Consider the following 26,479-nt stretch of genomic DNA (forward strand, 5'->3'; position numbering starts at 1 on the left):
ACAGCAAAAACAGGAACACTTGTGTTAATATTTACACTTATATTTATGTTTCCAGAAGTGAACCACTCAAAAGATAGGTAACAAGAGTATTTAGGTTACCCATAATTTCAAGATCAGAAGCTTTATATCCAGGCTGTTGCATGCCACAGGCTTCAGGTCTCTACTCAAAGACACCAGGAGATGAAGAATTTAATGTTCCCGAACCCTTTCCCTGCATCTTCCAACTGCCACTGCTTACCCCCCAGTTCCTACATTAAACTAGCATGAAATCAAACTTCAGCCGCTGGTTCTCGCGACACCTTTCCTTATTGTGCAGCACCTTCCTCACTACCAGCCTCACCCTCTGGACCTCACCCTCTGTGAACAGAAGTACAACAACTGAAATGCAGAACTGTCCTGGATGGAGGAAACTTTGACATTTCAAGAGTATTTCCCTTGCATTTGTTCCATCTCCAGCTGGAGATGTTTCATCTTAAAGTCTAAGGTGTTTTTATTAATACTAATTTGGGTAAATGTTGCTGTTTACATAATTAGAACTATGTAGGTTATTATAGCACTTGTAATTCATGAGCCGTAGTGCGGTCTTCTGTGAAACACCATTAAAAATACAAAAAAGAAAATGCATTGAAGGCAGTTCTGAAATAGAACATCAAGATTTTCTAAGATGCAAAGCTTTTGAAATACTCATTTTATTTCAATTATTTCTCTTATCCAACTTTCATGAAAATACAGGTTTTCCTCAAATAATAGGATTTTGCTGAAATTACCAGCCTACTCTAGTTAAATCACCTCTAAACCTTCTTTTTGGATCAGCTGTATTGAACGGATTGAATTCTGCAGCACGGTTATCCTGTGTTTTCTCCCAATCCTGAACCACTTCAGGAGTTATTCCTTGCAAGCAATTTGGTTTTTCAAAACACATCTAAACAGCAGACTCTGGGGCTGCACGGCATCCCCCAGCTCCAGCCCACTTTTTGCCCTGCTTCTTTCATCTAAGGCCCTTGTTTACCCTGCTCTCTGCACCTTCAGAGCCACCAGCCCCTGGCCACTGCCCCTGCCCGCAGCTCTGCCCAGGAGGCAGAGCCACGTGGGGCTGATCCATGCTGGTTCCTCCCTCTGCAGACAGCCCTGCTGCCGCCTGTCCAAACACTTCAGCCCGTGGGTCACCATACATTTAATTAGCAGCGACTTCAGGTTCATTTCTAAAATGTTTATGAAAGCACTGAGTAGCATCAGGTCTTGAACTAAATCCTGGAGAGACCATTAGAAGCACGAGCCAGCGATGATTTCTCACTGACAATTACTTGTCAAGACCTGTCATTTAGCAAATTTGTGAACCACTTAACATGTGCTCCACTGATTTTGTACACCATGGACTTTGTAATGGGTATGTTGTACAGTAGTAAACAAAGGCCCCCATAAAAATCTATTACATCTGAGCAGTTATCTTTACCAAACAAATCTGACATCTCAGAGAATGAAATTAAATTTGTTTTATGTGATTTTCTGGTGTTAATTATATTCTACTCTTTAATTCTTTATCAACTGCCTACAGTATTAGAGTGTCCATTTTTGCCAGAAACTGGTACCAGGCTCACAATTTTGTAATGCAATGGATAATCTCCCTTACCCCTTCTAAACACCAGTGCTCTGCCAGTCTCCTGGCATTTCCCCAGTATCATAAAATTAAAAAATGCAAAAACTGAAAAATTACCACCTGGAAGATGCTGACAGCTTCACTTACTAATGGTTTGGAAAGTATTTCATCATCTGCATGTGATACAGGCACATCACCCTGCTCCTTTCCAAATAAAGAACAGAAATACTGATAGAACACGCCTGTGCTTTCTGTTTCATTTTTAATCATCCAAACACGTCCACCCAAATGGGCAGCAGTTCAGATTTTTTAGGTTACTCCAACAGAAAGAAGCAGGAGTGGGAAGCTCTGACCTTGTGGGCTGTAAAGGTGATATTTCCACCCTCTTCTCCATCTTGTTGCAGCACTTATGGCAGAAGCCAGAGGACGTGGTCTCCAGGAGAGCATTAACTCCTGTGGCTCCACCTGGCAGAAGCCCCATCTGGTTGGGACCCAAGCATCCATATTCTGTCAGTATTCTGGCAGGCTGCTGAGGTTTTTGCTTACAGTTCAAATGACAGATGGAAAATGTGGATTTTCAATTGTTTATACCTTACTGAGACCAGGGATGAAAAAAGCTACCAACATGGCCAGACAGCTTTTTGCCCAATGTGTTTCAAAAGTGCCCACAGATGGACAACTCCTAAGCAAGCCGTAAGACACCAATTTGCGTTGTACAGCGCAATTTCATTCCACTGCTGGGCAATCCTTGACTGATGAGCAGCAGAGAGAGCAACACTGAGCTTACGAAGCACCCTAAGGACCCAGCCATGAAAGACAAGAAAAACATGATGCTGGGCACTAAGTGCTAAGGCTCAGCGCTACACTTGTCCAGGGAAGCTGACCTGATGCTGTGACTCTGAAACATCCTTGGCCAGAAGGACATCAACCCGCAGCCACAACCAGGCTGGCCAGAAATGTGCCAGAGCCACGTTAGGTTACAAAATCTGCCAAGGAAAGCTCGATCACTGGGGTGTGAACGTGAATAATTTGGCCTATGGGAAAAAATAACATCTCTGCCGCTGATTAGGAGAGAGGGAACAGCACATTAAAGGTCTTTCAGTGACAACCGCAAAGTATTAGTCACATGTTGCCAGGCCTTTTATGTGAAAGATGGAATAAAACCAGACAGGTCTGCAAAAACAGGAAGCTGTAGCTAAACCTGACCCGCAGGAAATGACATCCTGCAGAAAGCTGGTAAGAAAAGCAGTCAGGAGGCTAAAATAACACAGGAGGTCAAGAACGAACACCATGCCACTATACAGCAAAGCTAATCACAGAGGAGACTGGACACACAATTGCATGCACCATAAATTCAAAACTGCATCGACTCAGTATGGCACGGCAAGCTGCATGTTCCAAGACCACAGAGCTGGTTTTATAACCTATAGGAGCTGAGGTCTCATTAGCAAGCCAGTGGTTCAGGATACCACTCAGCAGTGGGAAGGGAGATCTGGCAGCAGACAGCACCTTTCAGCCTACCTGCAGGCTGCTGGATGAAGCCACAACAGCCAGAGACCTCCGGCGTGAGGCGCCTGGCAGGGAGAAGAGGCTGCGGTTTGCTGATGATGCTGATCTGCTGAACCCGGAGAATATCTTAGCCAAGACATCCCCCCGCCTTCCAGCAAGACTGAAACGTCAGAAATGCATTCTCAGGAGCACAATACCATCTCCCACAGGAGGAAGAAAAGTACTTAGACAAAAAGAGGAGGCAGCGAAATGAACAAAGCAAACCGTTTCATCTCTCTGAACAGACCCACTGCACGGAGGATCCCTGTCATGCAGACAGCCCTGGGCTGTCTGACGACGTTCGAGTGACACACGGGAATCGCCTGAGACACACACAAAAATCAGTTTTTGGTCCCAGTCTGTGAAGTGCAGATATTAATTTTCAGGACTGGCAGCTGGGAGTCCTCCCCTTGAATTAAACACTCCAAGCACTTGCTGGCCATCAAACAGGGAGGTGTGTCAGAATGGGAAAGATCAGACACACAGTGGTAGAAACATGACTAGTTTTGATCCATCAGTTGAGAAAAACTTCCAGTTTCTTGGACACAGCTGCCTGACGAGGATGCCCAGCTCTTGGAGATAACACTTTTGGCCTGGAAGAAGGCCAAATTAAGAATCAAACCATGAAGAAAGTGGCTACAAAACATCCATGCACAGAAATCTGAGGATGCTATGTCAAAGTCTGTGGCCATTATAAACTGATGCAACTATTTTTTGAGTAGCCAAACGATGCAACAATGCTGATGAACTCCAGGAGGACCCCCAGGCTGAATGAATGTGCATAAGGTGGCAAATGGGTCACCATGAAGATAAATGCAAAGTACTGCTTTTAGGGAAGATCCATCGGAACCATGCTACACAATGCTGAACATGGAGTTGGTGGGTACAGCTCCAGAAAGATTTTGGAGCTGATGATGACAGCTCTCGAAATCACGGGCATGGTGCACAACAGCAGCCCAAAAAAAACATACCACTAACCAACAAAATATATCAGAACAGAGATGGAAAGAAGGCAGGCATTTGGGGCTATGCTGATCCTGCACATGCAAGCCTTCAGAGCTGTGTGTGGTTCTGGATCAGCATCTCAAGGGGGAAGTGGTGGAGCTAGAGAAGGTCCGGGAAGGACAGCTAAAATAGGGATGGAGCAACTGCCCTACGATGAGAGGCTGAGAACGCTGGGACTCTCCAGCTTGGAGAGGAGAAGGCTCAGAGAGACACATGGCCAAGGCTTACAAAGCCACCCAAGGCAGTGGATACTGTAAATGCAGATCTGCTCTTCGCCAAATGGTGCAGCATTAGAAGGAGAGGGCTCACAATGAAACTAGCGGCAGACCAGATACAGACAAAGCGAGTCTGTCAACAGACAAAGCAAGCCTTCTTTACACAGCAGGCACTGGTCTTCCAGATTCATGGAATGGGAGGCCATGGAGGTAGACAGTGCTGTCAGATTCAGAAAGAGATTAGATGAAGACCTGGAGAGCAGATCCATGCACAGATACTAACAGGACTGAGCAGGATCGTTCCTGCTGATGTCCCCAGAACGATAATGTTGGATGCTGGAAGGCACGCAGGAATGGACAATCCAAAATGGCCAGGCACACGTGCTCTTTTTAAGAGCATCTTTTAATGCTCCCGTCACAGCCAGGGAACCGAGCTAATGGACCATTAATCTGGCCCAGCAGGGCATTTCATACTTTCAGTCTGATCCCTTTCAGCGGTTGACAAGGATACAAAACTTCAGCAATCTGTCACAGGAGAAAGCCAACCGTACCCTGGGCTGCACCAGCAGCAGGGCAGCAGGGCAGGGAGGGGATTGTCCCCTCTGCTCCACTCTCCTGATACCCCACCTGGAGCCTGCGTTCAGCTCTGGGCTACGACGCTGGTGAAGGGCCTGGGACACAAGTCCTGTGAGGAGCAGCTGAGGGAGCTGGGGTGTTTGGTCTGGAGAAGAGGAGGCTCAGGGCAGACCTTATTGCTCTCTACAGCTTCCTGAAAGGAAGGTGTGGGGAGCTGGGGGTCGGCCTCTTCTCACAGGTAACTGTGATAGGACCAGAGGGAATGGCCTCAAATTGCACCAGGGGAGGTTCAGGTGGGGAATGAGGAGACATTTCTGCTCAGAAAGAGCAGTCAGGCACTGGGACGGGTTGTCCAGGGAGGTGGTGGAGTCACCGTCTCTGGGGGTGTTCAAGGAGAGGTTGGACGTGGTGCTTAAGGACATGGTTTGGTGGTGACATTGGTGGGAGGGGGGTGGTTGGACCAGATGATCTTGGGGGTCTCTTCCAACCTTAATGATTCTAGGATTCTGGACTCTTAATTACCCAAAAGATATGAACCAGTGAGAAGCAGTTTGGAGAAATGCACATTGTTAATTTAAATTAGAAGGGCTGAGTTCTGAAGAAAGACTGAAAGGACCACACTTATGCATGATGTGGTATCTGTACCTTCCTTACGTGGTATCTGTCTGTACCTTGCAGTAGGTGAGTGCAAGTAGGTGAGAAGGCTGACCTGACAATAAATCACCACAGTAGTGCAAATTCCCAGGAATAAGAAGAGTTTCTTAGAGGAATGTCAGCGCTGAAGCCTGAAATAAGGTTCTTCTCCAGAGCTCTGTTATGTCCTTCTACCAGGAGAACACCTGGTCCAACAACCAGGAGATGCAGACTGCTAGACAGAACCCAGGGCCATAAATCTTCACCAGCAGGAACAAACCTGGATGCCACTGCATGTTCTGATTGCCAACTTTGTCCCTTCAGTGTTTCAAAACTCTCATGCTGGAGAAAGCTTCCAAGATACTCCAGATCCTAAGTCACTCCTTTTGGGAACTTGAGCTCTGAATTCTTTCCCATGCCTCCCAGGCAATCTCATTCTCTGGGCATAGCATGTACTGGTGCAGAAATGCTTTGAAATGGGATTTCGCTGAAATTCATGATCACAGTTATCCAGGGGAACTTCTGTATATACACGGAGACCTGCCATGAGCAGGATCCCCAGAACAGACCCCCCACAAAACAGGCAATGGAACTCAAACTTGATCGAGTTCAAGATGACCCTGCCCATGGCAGCGGGTGGGTTGGGTGATCTTTAAGGTCCCTTCCAACCCAAACCACTCCGATTCCACGAATTAAACACCTGTGCACCAGGGCTCCTGCCTTCATGTGCTGAACAAGATGGACTCCTTAAGCCTCCCAAGCCTTTTTTCATGTTGTGAATCACTTTGAGGCCCTTGTTCGAATTCCACTCAGTAACTTCAGATTCATCCTGTGGTGCGAATTCCTTACTTGCACAAAGTAATGCTTTAGTAATCTTCCAAAGCTGCAACTAGATATGCAAGTTCACATAACTCTTAAAGCTTATCCTTTACATATACAAACAAAACATCTCTGCCACATCCCACGCAATCAGCTAATGTTAACACAATTATCTTGGAGAAACCCATGTCTTTTGCTGAATTACATTTTCCAGGGTAATCTCATACTGTGTAACCTGCAATCCTTGCTTGCAGACACGTTACATTGCATGGGCTGCTGGAATATGGCTGCTTCGTCAGGAAAGCCCGACCACTCTGCAGCAGTGACTTTACAGGTAGCTATTCCCCCACCATTTGTGACACCTTCAGTCCTTACAAATGCAGCTTCTTTGTCACTATTTTGAAACAGTGATAGAAGTGTTGAGCTGCAGGAATCAAAAACTGAAGCCTGGTTGGGAATGGCTCCACGCACTGGTACCTTCTCCTTAGCAGATGCTCTCTGAAATGCGCCACTGAATGATTTTGTAAAGAATCTAAGCCATACTCTCTCTGTTAATTCCACTTAATGTACGTTTATTTATACACAAATCACATTGCTATTAAGGAAGTCAAAACATGCTATGTAAGCACAGTCTTCACTTTAACCAGTCCTATGATGCTGTCAAGAAAGGACAGCAGGTTTATTTCCACCTTCCATGGAACCACCCTGTATTTTACTACCTGTATTTTCCTTCCCTAATTCTTTGTCATGTTCCAAATTGTTCTGTATTTTATGCAGCACTGGTGTTGATCTAAACAAGCTGTAGTTTCCTGAATCACCTATTTTATACCTTCAGAATATTAGAATAGCAACAGCCCTCTACCAACTCTTTGAAATTTCATAGATTAGCAAGATTTTGAGGTATTAACATCAGTGGTTCAGACAACTCCTCAGCAAGGCTCTTTTAGACACTTGGGTATATGTTATTCAAGACTGTTAATTTGAGTATGTTTATTTTTAGCAAATACTATCTCACTTTCTCCTTGGTTACAGCTGGGAAACTTTCTGTTCCAAGCACATCATATGGATAGATACATCCTCCTGATTTGTTCCAAACTCAGAACAGAACATTTTTACTTTTTTTTTTTTTTTTCACCAGAATATGCAATTTTATCATTTGCATATAGAAATGGATCTCTACCAGATTTTTTTTTTTTGCCTCTAATGCTTAAAAATTTCTTATTATTTTTACATATTGGCCTTTGATATTTCCTTTGGCTTCCCTTATCAACCTCCTACGTACTTTAGCTCAAATTATCTGCATTTCCTTCCCTTTTACTTGCTAACCTTTCCAGTAAGAAGGGGATACTGTGGCTATAAGTAATATTTAACTGCTCCTTCATTATCTCACTGAAGAGGGGCGATGTCTTGCCCAGCAGTATTTTTTTCTTCTCCTGACTTTTGGGCTGCATTTAGCAATGCGTCCTCAAATAACCTGTAGATTTTCTTCATTATGTAAAATTGATATACCCAAATATCAAAAACTGAGATTCAGAAAAATGACACTCTCCCATCCTCAGTAGAAGCTCACAGGTTGCTGACATGCTCCGCACATGTAAATTAAAGCAGATCACGACCGTCAGATCTACTACTACTCCTGCACATTTTTATCAGAGCCATCAATTCTTTTTTTTTTTTTTTTTTTTTTTTTTTTTTTTATCGTGTCAAATGAAATTAATACGAGATTACAGTATCTTACACCAAGAATATTTCACGAGTGACAGAAGAGGTATTCAGAAAATGCTCCCTGGCTCAACCAACTTCTGACATGTGGTTTTCTCCTTACCCATACGGAAAGGCAGCCAACAGGGTCTTATCAGTACCAAACAGGCACAACCCCAGACCAGGCAGAGGTCTATACACCTGACTGTTTGGGCAGTCATATCCCAGGTCAATCATTAATTTCAATTTTCTTTTATTCTAACAATGCTTTTGTACAACTGTATAGCATAGACATATATAATGAAAATATCCACAGCTTTATATCCATATTTGTATTTGATGTCCATAAGTTTTGTGCGTATATGCACATATGCATGTATAAAATGAAAATGTACTTCCAAAGGCTGTTTACATCACTACTTACAGGCTCCTCAAGGAAAAATCCAAGTATCTAAAGATGGCCAGGCTCAGAGGAAGGTAAAGAAGGCTAAATACTGCAGACAGTATTCTTGAGTACTGGTCAGATAAGAGAAGACTTCCAAAATCCCATGCCCTGATAGGTCAAAGCTTTGACATTATACCCTTCGTTATACAGCTAGTCCCGTACCTGTGGCATTTTCCCTGCCTGATGTCGTCCCACTGACTCCATTAGGCAGGTGAGCACTAATTGTGTAAGTGTAATTGCCCGTGTGCATTTTGTTCTGGCGCTGAGCATGGAAAGGCAGTCATTTGGGTGCCCTATGCAGTATCTACCAGGCTCAAATTCTGCTTCATTCAGAGATATCTCACAAAGCCCACCGCTGAGCTCTGCACGACCCCTTTATCTTTGCAGTTTGAAAGCTTCCCTCAAGAAGCAGCACATCTTCATACTCCTGCATTTCACCCAGCTGGATGATATTCCAACATCCACATCCGCTCCTCCTGCCTTTTAAAGATTATCTGCCAATAACCAGAGCATTGTCCACAAGCACTTCAAACTCTGATGTATGCACATCCAAGGGCTCAAGCACCGACACTTTTTGCCTTAGCACTGTCTGTAGGATTTGCTGTCCCAGTCTGTCTGAATGTAGCATGAAAGGGAAGAGCCCACCCCACTCCTATACTTTTGCCAAACCTTCCAGTTCCAAGTGAAAGGGCCCAGAAAACGTGCACTGGATCCGTATTCCTAGGAAAATGCAGTCCTGATCAGGTAACCTTCCCTTCTCCTTCAATTCTCCTATTTACGTGCATCCTTCCTCCATGGGTCTGCCATGCAGCATCACCAAGTGAAGAAGCTGCAACAGGAGACTGAGTTCCCAGCCAGGGAGACTACAGCACTGCTCTCCCCAACCCTGTGTCTCACCTGCAGGCTGCAGCACTGGCAATGTTAGTGTGGTACACAACAACCTTCAGAATGGAGACTCCTCTCAAAGGCAACCTGGAGGACACGAGCCCTGCTGAAACCCTGGAGAGCTGCTGGCAGTTCCACCCCAGCTACCACACACAGTCTTCCACTGTGCTGCTCTCAGTAAGACAGCCTTTGCACTCAGATCCTCCCTTCTCAGATACCTCTGCTGCAACCCCCAGGAGATCAGGGCATCTTCCTCCATGATTCTGTCAAATGGAGAGTATTTGAAAATGGAGAGAGCTCTGACTTCAAAGGACAAAGCTCAGGCAAGGAACCAGACACAGTTCAGTTCTGCTGGGTGACGCTGTCCTGCAAAAAGGTGGGAACCTTATTTATGACTTTGCTCATTACTCTAGTCAACGTTACTGTCACAGGGAAGGCGTACTGGTGATACACCCAGGAAAAACCTGCAGCTCAAATGGGACTACAGGGCTTTGTGGCCAAGGGTGATGGAAATATAGCAAGAGCATGTTCCAGTTGTGTTGTCAACCGAGTCTGTTTGCAAAAACTCTTCTGGTTGAAAGAAAGAGCTGCTGAGGAGTGCACACATCCACCAAACCAATGTCTGGTTTGCATCTGATGCTGCCAGCTACAATTCAGCTTCCTTGATCCAGGTGCCTCCAGGCACCATCTTAAGGATGATGGAGGACTACCAGGAAGAGAAAGACCCTGTGACCACGAAAGGGATGAACACCTTTGTGAGCACACTTGCTGATGTGAAAAGAAGGATTTTAAATTAAGTTCATCAGAGTATGGGGACCTGAGCCCACAGATTAGACAGGTATGGAGGAAAAGGTCCACAGGGGACATTCATATTCTTGCACAGAGGACTGAGCATCCAGAGACCAGGTTCATTCAGGTTCCCAGAGCATGGACAGCAAGCAGAAAGAACTACACGTCCTGGTGTGGTCCCAGGGCTACGAAATGGTTAGACTCACTGAGAGTCACTGAGGACAGCCCTCATTCATCAGGAGGTGCCCACAGCTGCCTGTAGGCTGTTCGGGAAGGACAGGGAGGTGTCCCCATGTGATGGAGCTCCTGACCGCACTGAGCTGCAGTGTGAAGGCACAGCGGTGCCTCCTGAGAGCCTCTGGGTCCAGGCAGGGAAGGGGAGGGACGCTGGGTCTGTTACAGATACCCAAGAGGAGGTGGTGGCTGAGGCTGTCCACAACCAGCTAGGGAAGTCTCGCAAGCCCTCATCCTCTCCATGATTCTGACTACCCGGACATCTGCTGGCAAGAAAATGAATCACTGGAATCCAGGAGGGTCCCAGACCACTGGTGACAATCTGCTAACATGAACACTGGAGGGGGTTGTCAGAGCTGACCCTGCTTGACTTGCTGCCCACAAACAGGGGAAAACTGGTGGTGAATGTGAACACAGGGCAGCTGGGGCTGCAGGAACTGCCAGAGGGCTGTGTTCAGGATCTGGAGGAAGGCTGGAAAGGTGAGTAGCAGAATTAGGATCCTGAGGTCCAGGACAGACAGTGGCTTACTTAGGGAATTGCTGGCACGTAATTCCTGGAGAGCAGCCACAAAGAGAAGGTGGTCCAGACCAGAAAGGAAGAAGGATCTGGGCCCAGTTCACATGACCAAAAAATATAAAAAAAATAAAAAAAATCAGCCTATAACTACTTGCAAGGCACCTGGAGATCAGTGAGCCAAACTCTTCGGGAAGTAGCAGATAATGGAATGAGCACAGCCAGCAGCCACAAACTGCTTTGGGGCATCCAGGCTGGACTTGGACCTTAGGAGCAGAGTGGTGCAGCCCCACAACAAGTCACCAGAAAGTCTGCAACAAGACAACTCTGCGTGACGGGAAGTAAAATAAAATGCATATTCCTTGCAGAGACTGGTCAAGTTATACCACCATGTAAGTACAGTTGATGAACAGTCACAGTGTGGCTTTCTGGAATATGCACAAGATAAAGCCAGGCCTAGATGAGTAGCACAGGGTCGGGTGTATGGCACAACACCCTTGCCTACTGGAATATGGCTTAACACACCAAAAACGATGGCCTCTGCAGTGATGATCTTGAGGCAAGCCTTAGCACTGTGATGAAACCTTGTGCTACTGAAGTTCGTGGCCCACAATGAGCTGGAGATGACTTCTGTGAGCCAGACTGACTGCACTGAGAGAATGAGATGGGGGAAACGAACCAGATCTCTTCCTGAGGCAATGGAAAGATCATGCTCAGAAACATGTCCAAAGGCTGAACCTCCAAAGGTAAGTGTTGTATCAGGAGGGGTTTCTTTCCTCCATGTGTGCTGGTGGAAGACTGCAAACATCACCAAATCATGGCTACCTCAGGATCACTTCTGAGTCTCCAGAGAGGTCAGCACCTCAAAGCATACAGACACCACGAAAGTCTCTGAAGTCACCCTGGAGAGGCATTGCTGGTTTCTTGTCAGGGCTTTGCCACCCATAATCCCAAGAAGTACCTGTGGTGATTGCACATTCATAGTGTCGGTAACACTCCGAGGTCAGCAGTTCCTCTGAGAGAAACCCCCGACAGCACAGAGAGCACATACTGAGTGCTCCACGGAGCGGCTTCATGTTTGGTATTTCTCACCTGCAGTGCTACAGAAAATGTGCTTTTTGCCAAGTCTGCAGTGCTGGGATTCACTTGACAGAATGTGCTGTCTATAAAATGGGCACCTACCCCAGAAAAATTGCCCTGCAATCCCTGTCCAGACAGGGAAGAGCTGGTCAGTGAACCCAGCAGACCTTGAGTACAATATGTCACATCCTAAGGCAGACCTCAGGTTAGGTCAGATGAATTAATTACTCCCTGAATTCCACCATCACATTTATTTGGATTCTGCAGACAGAATTGGCAGCCTAGATAAGGCTCCCAGATGTAGCCACCCAGGTACGTGTAGCCTGAAGAGAGGTGAGATGAATCCCACCACAGATCTCTACCAAAGGCAGGGAATTGAGATCACCCACAACTCTGTTGTCACAGCAGCCCTGTGGGTAATAGGACCGCAGCTGTATTTAGGAAATTAGAGTGCCCCAGGAAATGCTGGCACCTGGAAATGTGAACAAGAACATTGACAAGCCAGTGTCAGCCAAGCTAACCAGAGAAAATCAGCCACACAGCTTCATGTGAGAGTTGGCTTCCAACCATTCTACTTGGAGCACATGTGATGGAAGTACAGTTAGGGAGATGCTGAGTAAACACTGAGGTTACTTATCCAGTTATTTCTATACATAGAAATAGCGTGGGAGGTGGTGATCTCAGTGCTGGAAGATCAAGGGCAGAGCTCAATGCCTCTGATCTGTCTGCCCTAAGCAAGCAGAAGCCCTGGAACTTTCTGTCCCTTCACATCCCTGAGCAGCCCCTACCAACCAACACGACAGTCAGGCCTGCCTGTGGCTGAGCTGAACCACACTCACCACAGACAGGGCAGGTTCGTCACTAAGAAGAGAGCGTGGCCTTTTCACTGGTGATGAACCGGTGCTCTTCCTTTGACCTGAGGATATACAATCACTTAACTCGGTTCATGTTTTTGCTTTAGCGTTAAGAATCTGAAAATAGGATCTTTTTGTTCGTGGATCAGCAGATAACAAAGATACTGAGCAGGTACTGCTGAAATTTCACCTGGGCTGTTTTTCTGGAAATTTGGGTAGATGCACTTTTTGAAGCTCAGGGATCTTGCTAGGTAAATGAACACAGCAGGGAGCATGCCCACCTGAAAGCACAACCAGCCATGCAGTTTGAAGCCAAACAGAGTGGCCGTGTGTACTGGGTCTACGTGGCAAAGGTTTGCTAGACGAGGGGGTGCAGGGATGGCTTCTGTAAGAAGAGTCCAGAAGCTGACCTGTGTTAGATAAGGGCCAGCTCCAGCTGGCTCCAAAAGGGACCCGCCACTGCGCAGAGCCGAGCCAGTGAACGATGACGGCTGTGCCTCTGTGAGAGCAGATTGAAGAAAGGGGAGAAAAACTGCTGGGGAACAGCAGCTGGGAGAGAGGAGTGAGCACCAGTCCTGCAGCCCCCAGGTGAGTGCAGCAGGAGGGCCTGTGGAGAGGCCCCTGGTGGAGCAGGCTGTCCCCCTGCACCCATGGGTCCCACACGGAGCAGATCTCCACGCTGCAGCCCCCCCATGGGTGGAGGAGCCCCCGGTGGAGCAGGTGGCTGTGGCCTGGAGGAGGCTGCAGCCCATGGAGAGCCCCCGCAGGAGCAGGCCCCGGGCCGGAGCTGCAGCCATGGAGAGGAGCCCACACAGGAGCAGGGGGCTGGGGGGAGCTGCTGCCCATGGGGGACCCGTGATGGAGCAGTTTGGGACTGGGGGATGGACGCCGTGGGACGGAGCCGTGTGGGAGCTGCTGCCTGTGGATCAGTAGGATCATGTAGGATCAGTTCAGGAAGGATGGCATCCCCTGGGAGGGACCCCATGGGGAGCAGGGGCAGAGAGGGACTGAGAAGGAGCGGCGGAGACAAAGTGCTATAGACTGGCCACAGCCCTCATTGCTTGTTCCCCTGTGCTGCTGGAGGAGGACATAGAAGAGGTGGATGTAGTGGGGCACGTGTTTTTAGTTTGCTTATAGTTTCTCACTGTTCTAGTCTGCTAGTGGTAGGCAATAAATGACATCGATCTCCCTATGCTAAGTCTGTTTTGCCTGTGATGATAATGGGTGGGTGATCCCCTTGTCCTCATCTCAACCCCTGAACCCTTTCCAGCGTATTTTGTTCTCCTTTGTCTTTGAGAAGGGGGAGTAGGAGAGTGGTTGTGGTTGAGTTCAGCTGCCTAGCTGAGTAAAACCACCACACCATGGCAGGACCAAGGATGGAAAAGGGGGTTATGAAGTAAATGAAAAATTACATCCTCGAGTGAGTAGCAGCTCATGGAAATATGCTGAAGGACTGCAAGACTGACAAAAGCAACCCAGAACAGAGGGGCTGCCAGCGTTCTGAGTTCAGCCAGCCTGAAGGACAGCAGATAGGCAGGAATGCTCTGTCCAGGCTCATAATGGGCATGAAAGCTGCACTTCATGCACCTCTCTGTTCTGCTTGTGTGATATGCAAAATGATCCGTGCATTCCACCTGTCCTGCTGTCTTTATTCTCCTCAGTGTGTCAGATGCCCACCACCCCTCTCACAATCAGGTGCCAGACATCTTACATTTTCCCTACATGCTTACAATCTAGACAGCGGGTAAAATCTCAAGTAATAACGGAAGTGCGCTCTGATTCCCACCCAAAATACGCTGCAGCAAACAAGGGCTGAGTCAACATACAAAAGCAGAAGGTTCAGCGCTTGTTACTGATGCATATGGCTTGCTGGGATTTAAAAAATGAACCTGTTCAGTCCAGTACGATGAAAAGGCTTAGGCTTCCGGAGAGAGAGGACTTCAGGAATGACAAAGGAAAAAAGAAGCAGCAAAAAAAAAAAAGGAAAAAATGAGATGGTATCTCTGTGAAATAAGAGCAAGGGCCAGATATTCCAGTCTATTATGTTATTTTAGAGTTGCAAATGCTTCTTGGAAGGTCAGGGACTTGGCTGCTGTAAGGCCTCAGCAAAATTTTAAACACACTTCTAATACTTGAATTTCTGTTGATAGATGGCATTGCAGGACTGAGGTTACTTCCTTCCACAGCTCCAGCTTCTTCTGCCACAGCGCAGAGACAGGAGAGGCTCAGAGGCGAAGACGCACGAGGCAGCCAGGCAGCCCAGCCCAGCCAGGGCTCTGTTAAAACTGGGATCAGCAGGAGACAAACCCCAGTGGCAAAGGGAGAGCAGGCAGAGCACGTGAATACGTAATGCCTGCAGACACAATGACGGGTTGTTACTGTTAGATTACGCAATTAAAGGCTAGTCACCATAACCACAAAGGAGCAGAGAACAATGGCAGGTGGAGGAACCCAATAACCCGGCCAGTGCTAACGGGGCACCCTGCCTCAGCTGCTCCCAGGGCTACCACAGGAGGAGCCTTGGCCCCAGCCCGGCCCCGACAGCCACCAGGTGAGCTGATGGGAGGCTCTCTCCAGGCCACCCTGCAGACCGAGGGGCATTACTGAGGGGCACAGGACATGTTACGGGCTTCCAGAAGGAACATTCTGGGATTGTGCAAGACCTGCTGAGATCAGTGAAAGGACAAAAAGCTGGAGAAGGGGGGATGATGCTGAATCAGGTGAGAACAAGCACAGGAGAATAAAGGGAGGAGCTGTGGAAGAAGCCAGCCGAGGGTAAAGAGGTCACTGGTCAGAACGACCAAGTGTCTCCAGCTTCTGGCAGGTCCAGTGCATCAGGAGATCCAAGCACCAGCAACTGGAGTGGGTCTCAAGGGTTCACATACTCAGGTGCCAGTAACCAGCAATCCATATTGTCTCCAGGTATGCATATATGCATATAGTCTGTGTTGACAGGCTTTCGTTCTGGTAAGTCAGTGGGGAGGACATGGTCAGGCCACCTGTCTGATTGTGCCTGCAGCACGCGATGCATTTTCTCTTCTGCGTGGCAGGCTGTGTGCCCATGGGTGTATGGTACATCTGTACGTGTCCCCGCTGGGAACACATGCTAAACCTTGCTGCTGGCTGAACCTGGGAACCTGGAGCTGCAGCGGCCTTGCATTTCCTGCGTGACTTAAAGCTCCCGATTGTTACCAGGGAGTTGGCACTTTCCTGCTTCAAGATTACCTTTGTCTATTCTCCCTGGAGGTGTCTGATGAAATTTTCCACCTTCACACAATTAGGCAGAAGTTTTACAGTATGAACAGAGACCAGTTTCACTGGAGAAAGTATCGGGTGAGGACACCAACACTAGTACGTCCGTGCAATTTTGATCTGAATTTAACACATCTCTAATACATACACTTGGACAGGTTGATGAAGATGTGTCTTAGAGACCTGTATGAGGCTCCAAGCCATATCACAGCATCTCTCTTTCTGAATATTGCTCTCGGGATGTAGCTTTACATTGCAGCAAAGGTAATGTGCTCATTCTGAACCCATTTCCAGCTTTTCTTCCCAGGGACAACACACATGCTCACTGCTCCTCTTGCAAAAGATTTAATGATCCTGCAGCCACAGGGGAAGTCAGCTCTCTAGCTGATGGAAGGAAATGGTAAGCTGCTGAGGGCAGGTTACCAGCTAAATACACTTGTTCTGCAGCTGAACATCCAAATTGGGAGGGAGAGGATAGGGACTGTGAATCTCAATCACAATGAGGCTACTGTGCTGCAGTACTCACCCGCTCATCCCACCGCAAGAGGCTTTATACACATCTGAAATTCCTCCTTGCTTTATAATGTTTATAATACTAGGTATCAGAAAAAGGAGCAGCTCTGTAATGATTTTGTCAGGTTTATGCCGATTGGTGTTTCACCGTGTCTCTTTAGAGGCTACAGAAGACACACTAACAATGCAGATGACGCTGCTTGCAATGGTTATTTGGGTCGAGCAGTCTCTGCCAGCACCCCCCAGCTCACAGCTTTTGGGTGATGTTCGTGCTGTAAGACCGTGCCCTCACAGCACACGGCCCCCTTCTCCCCTTCCTGCTCTGGTCACCAGCTGTGGGTTCACAGCAGCACACAGCTCCACGTCCTCCTGCCTGCTGGCAGCAACGGGGTGCACGTGGGCACGGTGCCGCCTGCGGGCGTTTCCACTTTGCACGAAGGCTGCAGCACTCAGTGCCTCGCCACAGCACATCACGACTGGTCCCCTGCTCTTGATGTAGGCTTTCCAACAACCACTCGTTCAGCTTCGAGTCTCACAACGGAGCCTGAGGCACTTGGTCTGGAGGGAGCATTCCTAGAAAGAGCCCACAGAGTAGAAAGATCCCACAGAGAAGGGGGATCCTGGTGTGCTGGGCAGCTAGCTGCCTGTTACAACGGGGATGACCACCCATTGAAGAGCATTTTTCACTATAAGCTTCAGACTGTGGGCTGAGTTGAAGCAGCTGGGCTGAGCAAAGCCTCACCACCGCCTTCTCCAGTCCCAGGAGCACTTCTGCAACTGGTACAAATTCACCTACACCACACACAACCACAACTCTTATCTTCACACTGGACCAATGCAGCTGTAATATACTGCATTACTGGGTTTAAAGCCTTATGGTTTTTGCATGAGAAAACATAAGAAAGAAAATCCCATGGCATGCCTGTCCTTTCCCTGACTGCACACAGTCTGTTCAGTGTGCACTGTTGCATACTCGCTGCGAGAAACCTGACCACACAGTTCACCTCTGCTTTCCCCATGGCGTTCCCTGTCCCAGCCCCACCTTACACACACGGCTGTTTCACAGACTCAATGTCAATTCGGCATCACTCCACCTCTTCTGCGACCGTTGCTCCCTTGGTAGAGGCAGGATTCGCCTCACCCCGCTGCCTGCACTGACACCATACATGCTCCGTTTGGAGCAGGCTCCCTGGGAACCCTTTACAACGACGGCACAGCAGCAGACATCTTGACTGAGTGATTCACAAACATTTAAATCTTTTCTTAACCACCTTATTGCAACAGCCTTTTATCTGGCTCCAAGAAATGCAGACTTGGCCTATTCATACTATATCCATTTGGCTTGGATTCTGAACATAATTTTCATTTTCAAGTACCACAGTAATTTCTCCTACACTTCTCTCCTATAGCGATGAAAATCCCCGTACACATTAACAAATTAATGTTATCACTCTCTTTCAAATCACTCCTTAGAACTATCCTCTGCTGTGTTCACTAAGAGATGAAGCAGCTCTGATAGGCAAGGACCGGTCCCTGCAGTGTTATCTCCCTACCTAGGGACAGCGAGCACCAGCACTGGAGCACTCACGTAGTCCCATGGGTGCAACACGGCCGTCACCACTGGTCCTGCGCATACGTGTGCTCTGTACAGCACCTAGCAGCACCTCCTGTCCTGCCCCTGCTGTCTGGGCATACGCTAATACAAACAGGAACAGAATAACGATGCAGCCAAGCTGGGCATCAAGTGAGCGCTGCCACTGCTGGAGACCTGTGAGCCACCTTTAGAGCCCTTCCGTGGTTTTCTCCCAAATCTCCCACCCATGCCTCAGGCAGACTGCAGGCCATACACCACAGAACCTGCCAGGAGGCACCCAGCGTCCTCCCAGCCCACCCCAGCCCCAGCAGGGCCCCCCCAGCCAGAGCCCAGCCCCACGCCCAGGTGGGTTTGGAGACCCCCCAGGAGGAGACCCCCCAGCCCCTGGTCCCGGTGCCAGGGCTCCAGCCGCCCCGGCCCAGAAGTGCTGCTGGGGGCCAGGGGGAGCCCCTTGGCTGCAGGCTGCACCCGGGGCCTCTGCTCCTGCCCTGGGCACCACTGGAAGGAGCCTGGCTCCATCTTCATGTGTCTGTATCCACCTCTCCGCACGTACCACACTGTATTCCCCCTCTCTGTAACTTGCTGCTTAACCCATTGGCCATTTTTTAAGTGTGAAATTGCCAATGACTCTAATCCTTGCTTCTCTTTTGTTTTAAACAAACCCAGCCTGCTGTGACCCTAGAGCAGAGTGGAGGCAGGACACAGACTCCGGCAGGACTTTCTCAAGAAAGAAAAAGTGCCAAGTGGGAGATAGACAAGAGCAGAGCATTATGTATTTGCTAAATCTAATTCTTCTCTGTAGACCCCAATACTTGTACCACATTGGGCAAAACTGTAATAAATATCAGTACAAAAGAATCCTGGCAGGCCTCCAGAGAGGACATCTAATGAGTCTTTTCCCTGACTTCCATTTTCCCCATAATTTTAGTTAGCAGAAGGGAACCTGTCAGCACGTTTTCTAGCACAGAGAGCATGTATCTGCTTGAATTATTGTACTGAAGAACATTTTTTCATCAAGACATCCAGGCAGCAGACATTTCAATAGCAATTATTACCCAGCTCTCAAAACACCTTACAAAGGAAAATAATTTTGTGCACGATGTTGGCCCTTGTGCTGCAGACGAAGACGCTGCTGGCTGCCATCAGTCACTCTCCCTGCCGCGTCCGGGCTCACCTCAATCAGAAAGTCTCCTGTGCGAAGCCCTGCTCTCCACGCAACGCCTTCCACATCCACTGATTCCAGGTACTGGAGCGCTGGGAAGGCTGGGGTTGGGGTGAACTCCTCAATTGGGGTTTCAGCTACAAAACACAGAGAGAGAGATTGAGACAGTGTGGCTAAGGGTAGGTAGAAGATTGCAGACAGTGTCCAGGAGCCTAAGAAAATCCCCATACATTGGTTTAGAAAGAACACTCATGCAAGGCTCAGCTTGACTTCAGTGCAGGAACCAGAGCAAATGCTACATGGCTGCAGTGTTCATTGGATTGAATCCTGAGATAGCCCCGGAGCCTCCCAGAAATGCGCACCTCCCAGAGCCGTGTATGTTCCCACAAGGTCCTCATTCACCTCCCAGCACCACACACAAAATGCAATCAACATCTACAAGCAGTGCCACGAGGGGTGGAACTCGCTCCTTCTGACTCGTAGCTACACAAGGGATGTTTATGTCTGAGTTAGAAGCTCCAGGACTCCCTCACAGTCAGCAGAGAAGAAGATGTACCAACCACCTGTGACACTGAAGACGCCAGCCCTAGAGCGGAGCCCCTCGCAGTACGGGACCTACAGGAGCCAAGGTGCTCAGCAGCAGCGGGCCGCCTGCTGATCACACCTGCATTAGGCAGATGAACCACTCAGGTTGAATGGCATTCCTGGCAGGAAAACCTGCTCCTGCTCCCAGTCGGAACACCCTGCCAGGGAAGGGACTTCCTCAGGTAGACCCAGGCAGTGCACTTGTACTACCCAGCATCAGCCCGTCACTGCCCGCCCGGGGTGAAGGGGTTGTCCACCTTACAGCAGCTGGCGTGATGCGTGCTACCTTGTGTGATGGGAGGAAGGAAAAAGCTTACACTGTCTGTTTATCGTGAGACTGTTGCAGGCTTTCAGAGACACCAGATCCATGAAATAAATTAAGCAAAAAGGCCACGGTTACTCTTTGGGCAACTGGGCAGCCTCTCTGAAACTCAAGTGGCACCAGAGGGGTTGCCGTTCTTGGCTGTTTCAGGGACCAGTCATGATTCTCCAAGAATTTATTTTCCCCTTCATGTATTGTGAAGAGACTTGTTTAACTATGTGCCTGCTTTTGTGCAGAGGGGATTTGTGTGGAGCGGTGCAGGACCACAGCATTAAGTCAGTGAGGTCTGCTTCACCAGGCCTTAGGTGACCAGAAACACCTGAAGGGGACCCTGGAGAATCACAGAATGGCTTGGGTTGGAAGAGACCTCAAAGTCCACCTAGTTCCAACCCCTGCCACAGGCAGGGACACCTTCCATTAGACCAGGCTGCCCAAAGCCATCCAGCCTGGCCTCGAACACCTCCAGGGATGGGGCAGCCACAGCTTCTCTGGGCAGCCTGTGTCTCGCTGCTCTCTGAGCGAATTTCTCCCTAACCTCTAATCTAAATCTCCCCTCTTTCAGTTTAAAACCATTCCCCCTTGTCCTGCCACAATCTGCTCATGTAAAAAGTCACTCTCCACCTTTTCTGTAAGCCACCTCTAAGTGGTTTTCCAGGCTGAACATCCCCAGCTCTCCCAGCCTCTCTCCACAGAAGAGGTGCTCCAGCCCTCTGATCAACCTTGTGGCCCTCCTCTGGACCTGCTCTAACAGCCCCACATCCTTCTTGTGCTGGGGGCCCCGGACCTGGATGCAGGACTCCAAGTGGGGTCTCAGAAGGGCAGAGCAGAGGGACAATCACCTCTCTTGACCTGCTGAGACCTTTCTAATGAGCCTTTCCTCATGGCATGCCATCTCATTACTGGCTTCCATGTGTTACCAGACATACGGGCTTTCCTAAAAGCCCGCTCCTCAGAGAAGAAAAAGGCAGAAGTAACCTTTCAGAGAAAAGCGCTTCTCAGCGCTATGGCACCCAGCCACACATTTGCACAGCCTCCTAGGGAGGATCATTCCCAGTCCTACCTCCACCTAGTGCCAGTCCCAGGACTAGAGTGGGGATTGTGCTTCAGTGAGTTGCACTGCATTGATCTTGGAGCTGTACTCATCCAGTAGCAGCCTCAAATGTAAAGCTCAAGGTGGGCTACCACATACAGGAGCACTCAGCAATGTTGTGGGGGACTGCAATCCTGAAACCCCGTATGTCAATGAACCTGCTTTCCCTGTCTGCACAAACAGGAGGTGATGTTCCAGGTCACCTGTCACGCAGAAACATAACCACGGACACACTGGGAGTAAGACATGGATGAAAAACCTAGGCACGCTCTGACTGCTCTGCACTCTCCTGAACAAAGAGACACACCGGAGGGTCAACGGGTGGGTTTCATTATTCCTTCCCACCTGCAACAGCAGCTTTGCTCAAGGCCAGCTGTCGAGACACATTGTACAGCAGAAGTCCTCTCCTATAACAGCAGCACAGCACTCGTTCTGTCGAGTAGCTCTTGAACATACTTAAACCACCAGGAGGAGACAGGGTTAACAAGGCGTTTTTTTCTAATGATGCAGCCTATGTCACGCACTAAAAGACATTAATTAGTGCCTGAAACGTCTACATTTTGGCTAGTGACCAATGGCTGGCTGACAGCATGGCACTGCACTTGCACAGGGTCAGAATAAAAACCTGATGCACAGCTGCTGGCACTGATGGCATTGGTGCAGATTGTCTCAGTCCAGTGCTCTATACAAGCAGTAAGTTTAAGGCTGGGGTGCACAGGGAGTCCTGTTGTACTTCATGTTGTCTCAAGGACGAGGTTGTTAATACAGGAGCATGTGGAGGGGCTTGCAAGCCAGCACCAAGAGCAGCACAAGGGACTCTGGGAGCTTGGCCGATGGCTGACACTGTGGCTCTCTGCAAACGGTGCAATTCTCACACATTCAGGAGAGAAGCGAGAGCTGGCTGTGACAAACGGAATGGTGAGGACACATCCACAGCTGCTCGAACATGAAGCAGCTGACTCAAACATAAGCAGAGCCAAGGAATTCAAAATAGAGACATGCTCCCCAGCCCCTGGCCAGGCAAGCAATTTGGGGGCCTGGTATGTGAGTTGACACTGAAGGTTCCTGCTCAGGACTTTTGGGGGGAGTTTTGGAGCTGTCTTTTTCTCGCATGAATCTTTAGTTCACACTGGATTCACAGTCTCCATTCAGAAGAACCAAAGGTAAAAGAACATTCTTTGCTAGTGAAAGGACAGCCACGTACAGGATGCACTGAAGGGTCTAGGCCAACTTTCTAAGAAATCAGACACCAAATGTCTTCTTCAGTGGCTGATGATGCTTGAAAAAAACATTTGCCCCAGACATATGCAACAAGCAAGCCAGAAAAAACAACATTATCTAGTCTGATATCATGCATGACAAGGGCCAGAGCCTTCAGCAATTGCTCCTGTAGATCCACCTCTCACCTCAGCTGATGTTTGCAGAAAGCATGCTTTATTTTTCTGAACAATATAGATAATGAAGTAGTGTATCATCAGCTCTGGACAAGTTATCCATCACTCTATTATTAAATCAATGTATTTAAGAGCTGCATCAAAACCCTTATGAAGCAGAAGATTTAATAACAGAGTCAGCGGATGACCTTGTCCTTAGATCTCCTCCGATGTCAGGTCACTCCAGTAAATGTAACTTACATCCTCTTAATTGACAGATGGCCATGCATTTGTGCAAAATGTATAGTCAGTTATTTTATACAGACAGATTATTTCCATCATTTTTCATAATACTTTTAAAAACTTTGTTTACAATTTTACACAAGATTTGTTCTGCTAAATCAGATAGCCATCAGTCAGCACCAGAGCAAGACAAAGTTTGCCTGACAAGATGCTATTTTCTCAGAAATAAACTGAACGATCTGATTATGCTTAGATGTTTTTATTGACTGCATCCCAGCACAGCGTTCCATGACCTTCTTCCTTTGATGGATCCTAGCTTAAACTGGCAAGCAGTAGACAAGTCATCCTACCTATTTTTAAAAATGCCAGCGTAACATTTGATTTCTTCAAATCCTTCAAATCTTCCCCAGTGTTAAACTCAACTTCTTGGATCACTGTTCACCAGCAAGCTGTTTCAATAATCTGAATTTGGAAGAACCACCAGCCTGACCTTGTTGCAGATGGCAGCTGCAAAACAAGGTGCCCATTACCTTTTGTTAAACCCAGGCCCAGAGGAACACAAGATTTAAGTGGAGCAAGACCTTGTGTATTGCCTGAATGTCTGAAAATTAGAAAAGGGGAGACTGAATGTAAAGGGGCTCCCTGAATGTAAAGTAAATTATTTATGTAATGATAACGTGACACACAGTCCCTGCAGAATACCAGCACTGCACTTTGCAAAATGGAGCATCAACATGACATCCCAGTACTGCCCTCTCATACACACATCACAATCAAGACTTGAAAAGGCCGAGTGGAAGTGCTGATCCCTGGGGAGGACAGCATTGTGCAGATGAGAGTTTAAGTGGTTTCCCAGCCAGAAGGAGCCTAACATGCACAAACCACATATCACAAGAGGCATGAGACAGACCTGTCCCTCCAGGCTCACTTCTGCTGTGTTCCCACAAATGTCCAGCACAACCCAGAGGTGCTTGCTGCCCCTGTGCATCCCCAGGTGTACCAGGAGGAAGGAAAGTGAGTGCCCATAGCAAGGCAAAGAAGAGTGGCTTTGGGATTTGGCTCTGTTCCTCCTGTTCCTCTGACCTGCAAGCATCAGCACAGTGAGGGAGCAGGATGGAGGCCCAGAATGGAGGGTGGGAGCATCAAGCTGTGGGCCATGGGGCTCACTAGGGGAGAAACCTTAAATTATAGCTTGGAGTCATTTGAGGGTAGTTCAAGGATGTGATTTCCTCATTGGCAAACAAAAATATATAGGGAATACAAGTAAAATTAACCTAGGAGAAACAGCCTTATGGCCAATTTTGTCACCGGTACTATTGATGTGCTACGTGAGGATGACGGGTAGACCATTTTCTGTGCGCTGCAAGTTATATCTGCAGTAACTGCATGCCACTGTACACAATTTTTAAAGTGTCAGTAATGCCTTAAAAAGTCACTAAACAAGAAAATGCATCCTGAAGTCAGAACTGTGTCCTCATGAAAGCAAATACTGGAAGGAGAATTTAATAAAAGAAGAAAAAAGCTGAAAGAAGAAGCGACCAACTCTCATGTTACTGCCTGAAGTCCCAATACTTAATCACAAGGAACAAGAAGCTCTAGAAGGGACAAGTAAATGTGGATTAAACCACCCCTTCTCCATGCAGAGAATGAGATGTGCAAGGGCAACTGCTCCAGGTGTCTCCATCAGCTACATCAGGCAGTAGGCGGAGGAGCTGTGACCTCTGGATGGAGGTACAGTCCAGTACTGGATTTCCCATCTGCCTCAGTACTGCAGCATTAAGGCAATAAAGGGGAAATCTGCTCTTTAGCAGTCTGCAACTGTACTTTCTTGTTTCAGATCTTTCTGTTACAGCTGCTTTTAGTTATTCTGTCAAATATATCAATACCGTGCTTATACTTGCTCAGTACTGAATCTGATCTGTACTTTTCTTCAAAAGAGCTGCAAAGGGAGAAAATGCTCCCACAGTAGTCAGTAATTAAAACAGAATCACAGAATCATAGAATATCCTGCATTGGCAGGGACCCACGAGGATCATCAAGACCAACTCCTGCCTCCGAACACGGCAACCTAAGAGTTAAACCGTGCATCTAAGAGCTCGAACAGGCTCAGTGCCATGTCCACTTCCCTGGGCAGCCCATCCCAGTGCCCAACCACCTTTGGGTGCAGAACCTTTCCCTAACACCCAGCCTGACCCTCCCCTGTCCCAGCTCCATGCTGTTCCCTCTGGTCCTGTCGCCAAAAAGAAGAAACCAGCGCCTGTCCCTTCATCCCCCTTCGTGAGGAAGCTGTAGATTTCCTTCCCTCAGCCTCCTTTTCTCTGGCTGAACAAACTAAGGGGCCTCAGCTGCTCCTCATGCGTCTTGTCCTCTAGTCCTTTTTACATCTTTGTTGCCCTCCTTTGGACACTCCCTAATATTTTTATATCTTTCTTATGTCGTGGAGCCCCAAACTGCACGCAGTACTCAAGATGAAGCTGCAGCAGTGCTGAGTATAGTGGCACTATTGCTTCTTTTGCCCAGTTAGCTACACCACTTACAGTGCACCCCAGGGCCCTTTTGGCCCTCAGGGCTCACCGTTGACTCACACTGAGTTTGCTGTCAACCCAAACCCCAGATCCCTCTCCAGGCACATGTCCCCCAGTCTGTACGTACATTCAGGCCTGCATCACTCTAGGTGTGGAATCCGGCACTTGCTCTTGTTAAATTTCTTACATTTGGTGATTGCCCAGTGCTGCAACCTATCAAGATCTCTCTGTAGGGCCCCTCTACCCTTAAGGGAATTGACAACTCCTACCAAGTTAGTACTGTCCACAAACTTAGTGTGTGCTCAGCTCCTGTGTCCAGGTCATTGATAAAAACACTGAAGAGAACTGACCCTAAAAAGGAGCCTTGGGAAACCCTACCAGAGACTGGCTGCCAGCCTGGTGCAACCCCATTTACTATAACCCTTTGAGCCTGACCCGCCAGCCACTTGTTTGCCCATCGTACTGTGTCCAAGTCCAGCTGCATGCTGCATGCATGCAGAAGGGCCAGAAGGGCCCAACCCTGTTGGGCCCCTTTGTCCAGAAGGGCCCAAGCCTCCCTTTCTTTTTAAGCTGATGGGTACTGGGCACATCGTTTTCTCGTAAGAAACAGAATTAAATGTAATGTTGCTAGAAAGCCCTATGAAGCACCTACAAACCATGCCACATTTAAGACACCTTGGCGGTGGGGATGTCTCCTTCCAAACCACAGCTGAAAGGGGCAGAAGCACCCCTGCAGAATGCTGCTCCGCAAAAAATGAAGTGTGAATGGAAACTTCACTGCTGTGGGAGAAACTCTGACCCTCACTGTCACTCCTCTGCCCTTGAGGCACTCTGTCCAGCCCAGAGCCAGGAAAACCCGTGCTCCTCAGGGGCACGGAGATGAAGAGCTGCACGAGATGTGCTCCACAGGCTGCCCATGCCCAGC

The 26,479-nt window shown here is 48.2% G+C and overlaps 1 protein-coding gene across 4 annotated transcripts in view; it reads right to left on the bottom strand.

The window, feature by feature from the left end:
* SHANK3 (SH3 and multiple ankyrin repeat domains 3) overlaps positions 1-26,479 on the bottom strand; it is a 376,332-nt gene that overhangs the window by 54,834 nt on the left and 295,019 nt on the right. For all 4 annotated transcript variants that reach the window (XM_084305956.1, XM_084305955.1, XM_084305957.1 and 1 more), the window contains exon 17: positions 19,429-19,553. In XM_084305956.1, the coding sequence (XP_084162082.1) occupies positions 19,429-19,553 (125 nt within the window). The remainder of the gene's footprint in view (positions 1-19,428; positions 19,554-26,479) is intronic.

Source organism: Netta rufina (genome assembly GCF_964035555.1).
Source record: "Netta rufina genome assembly, chromosome: 1".
Classification (NCBI taxonomy): Eukaryota; Metazoa; Chordata; class Aves; order Anseriformes; family Anatidae; genus Netta; species Netta rufina.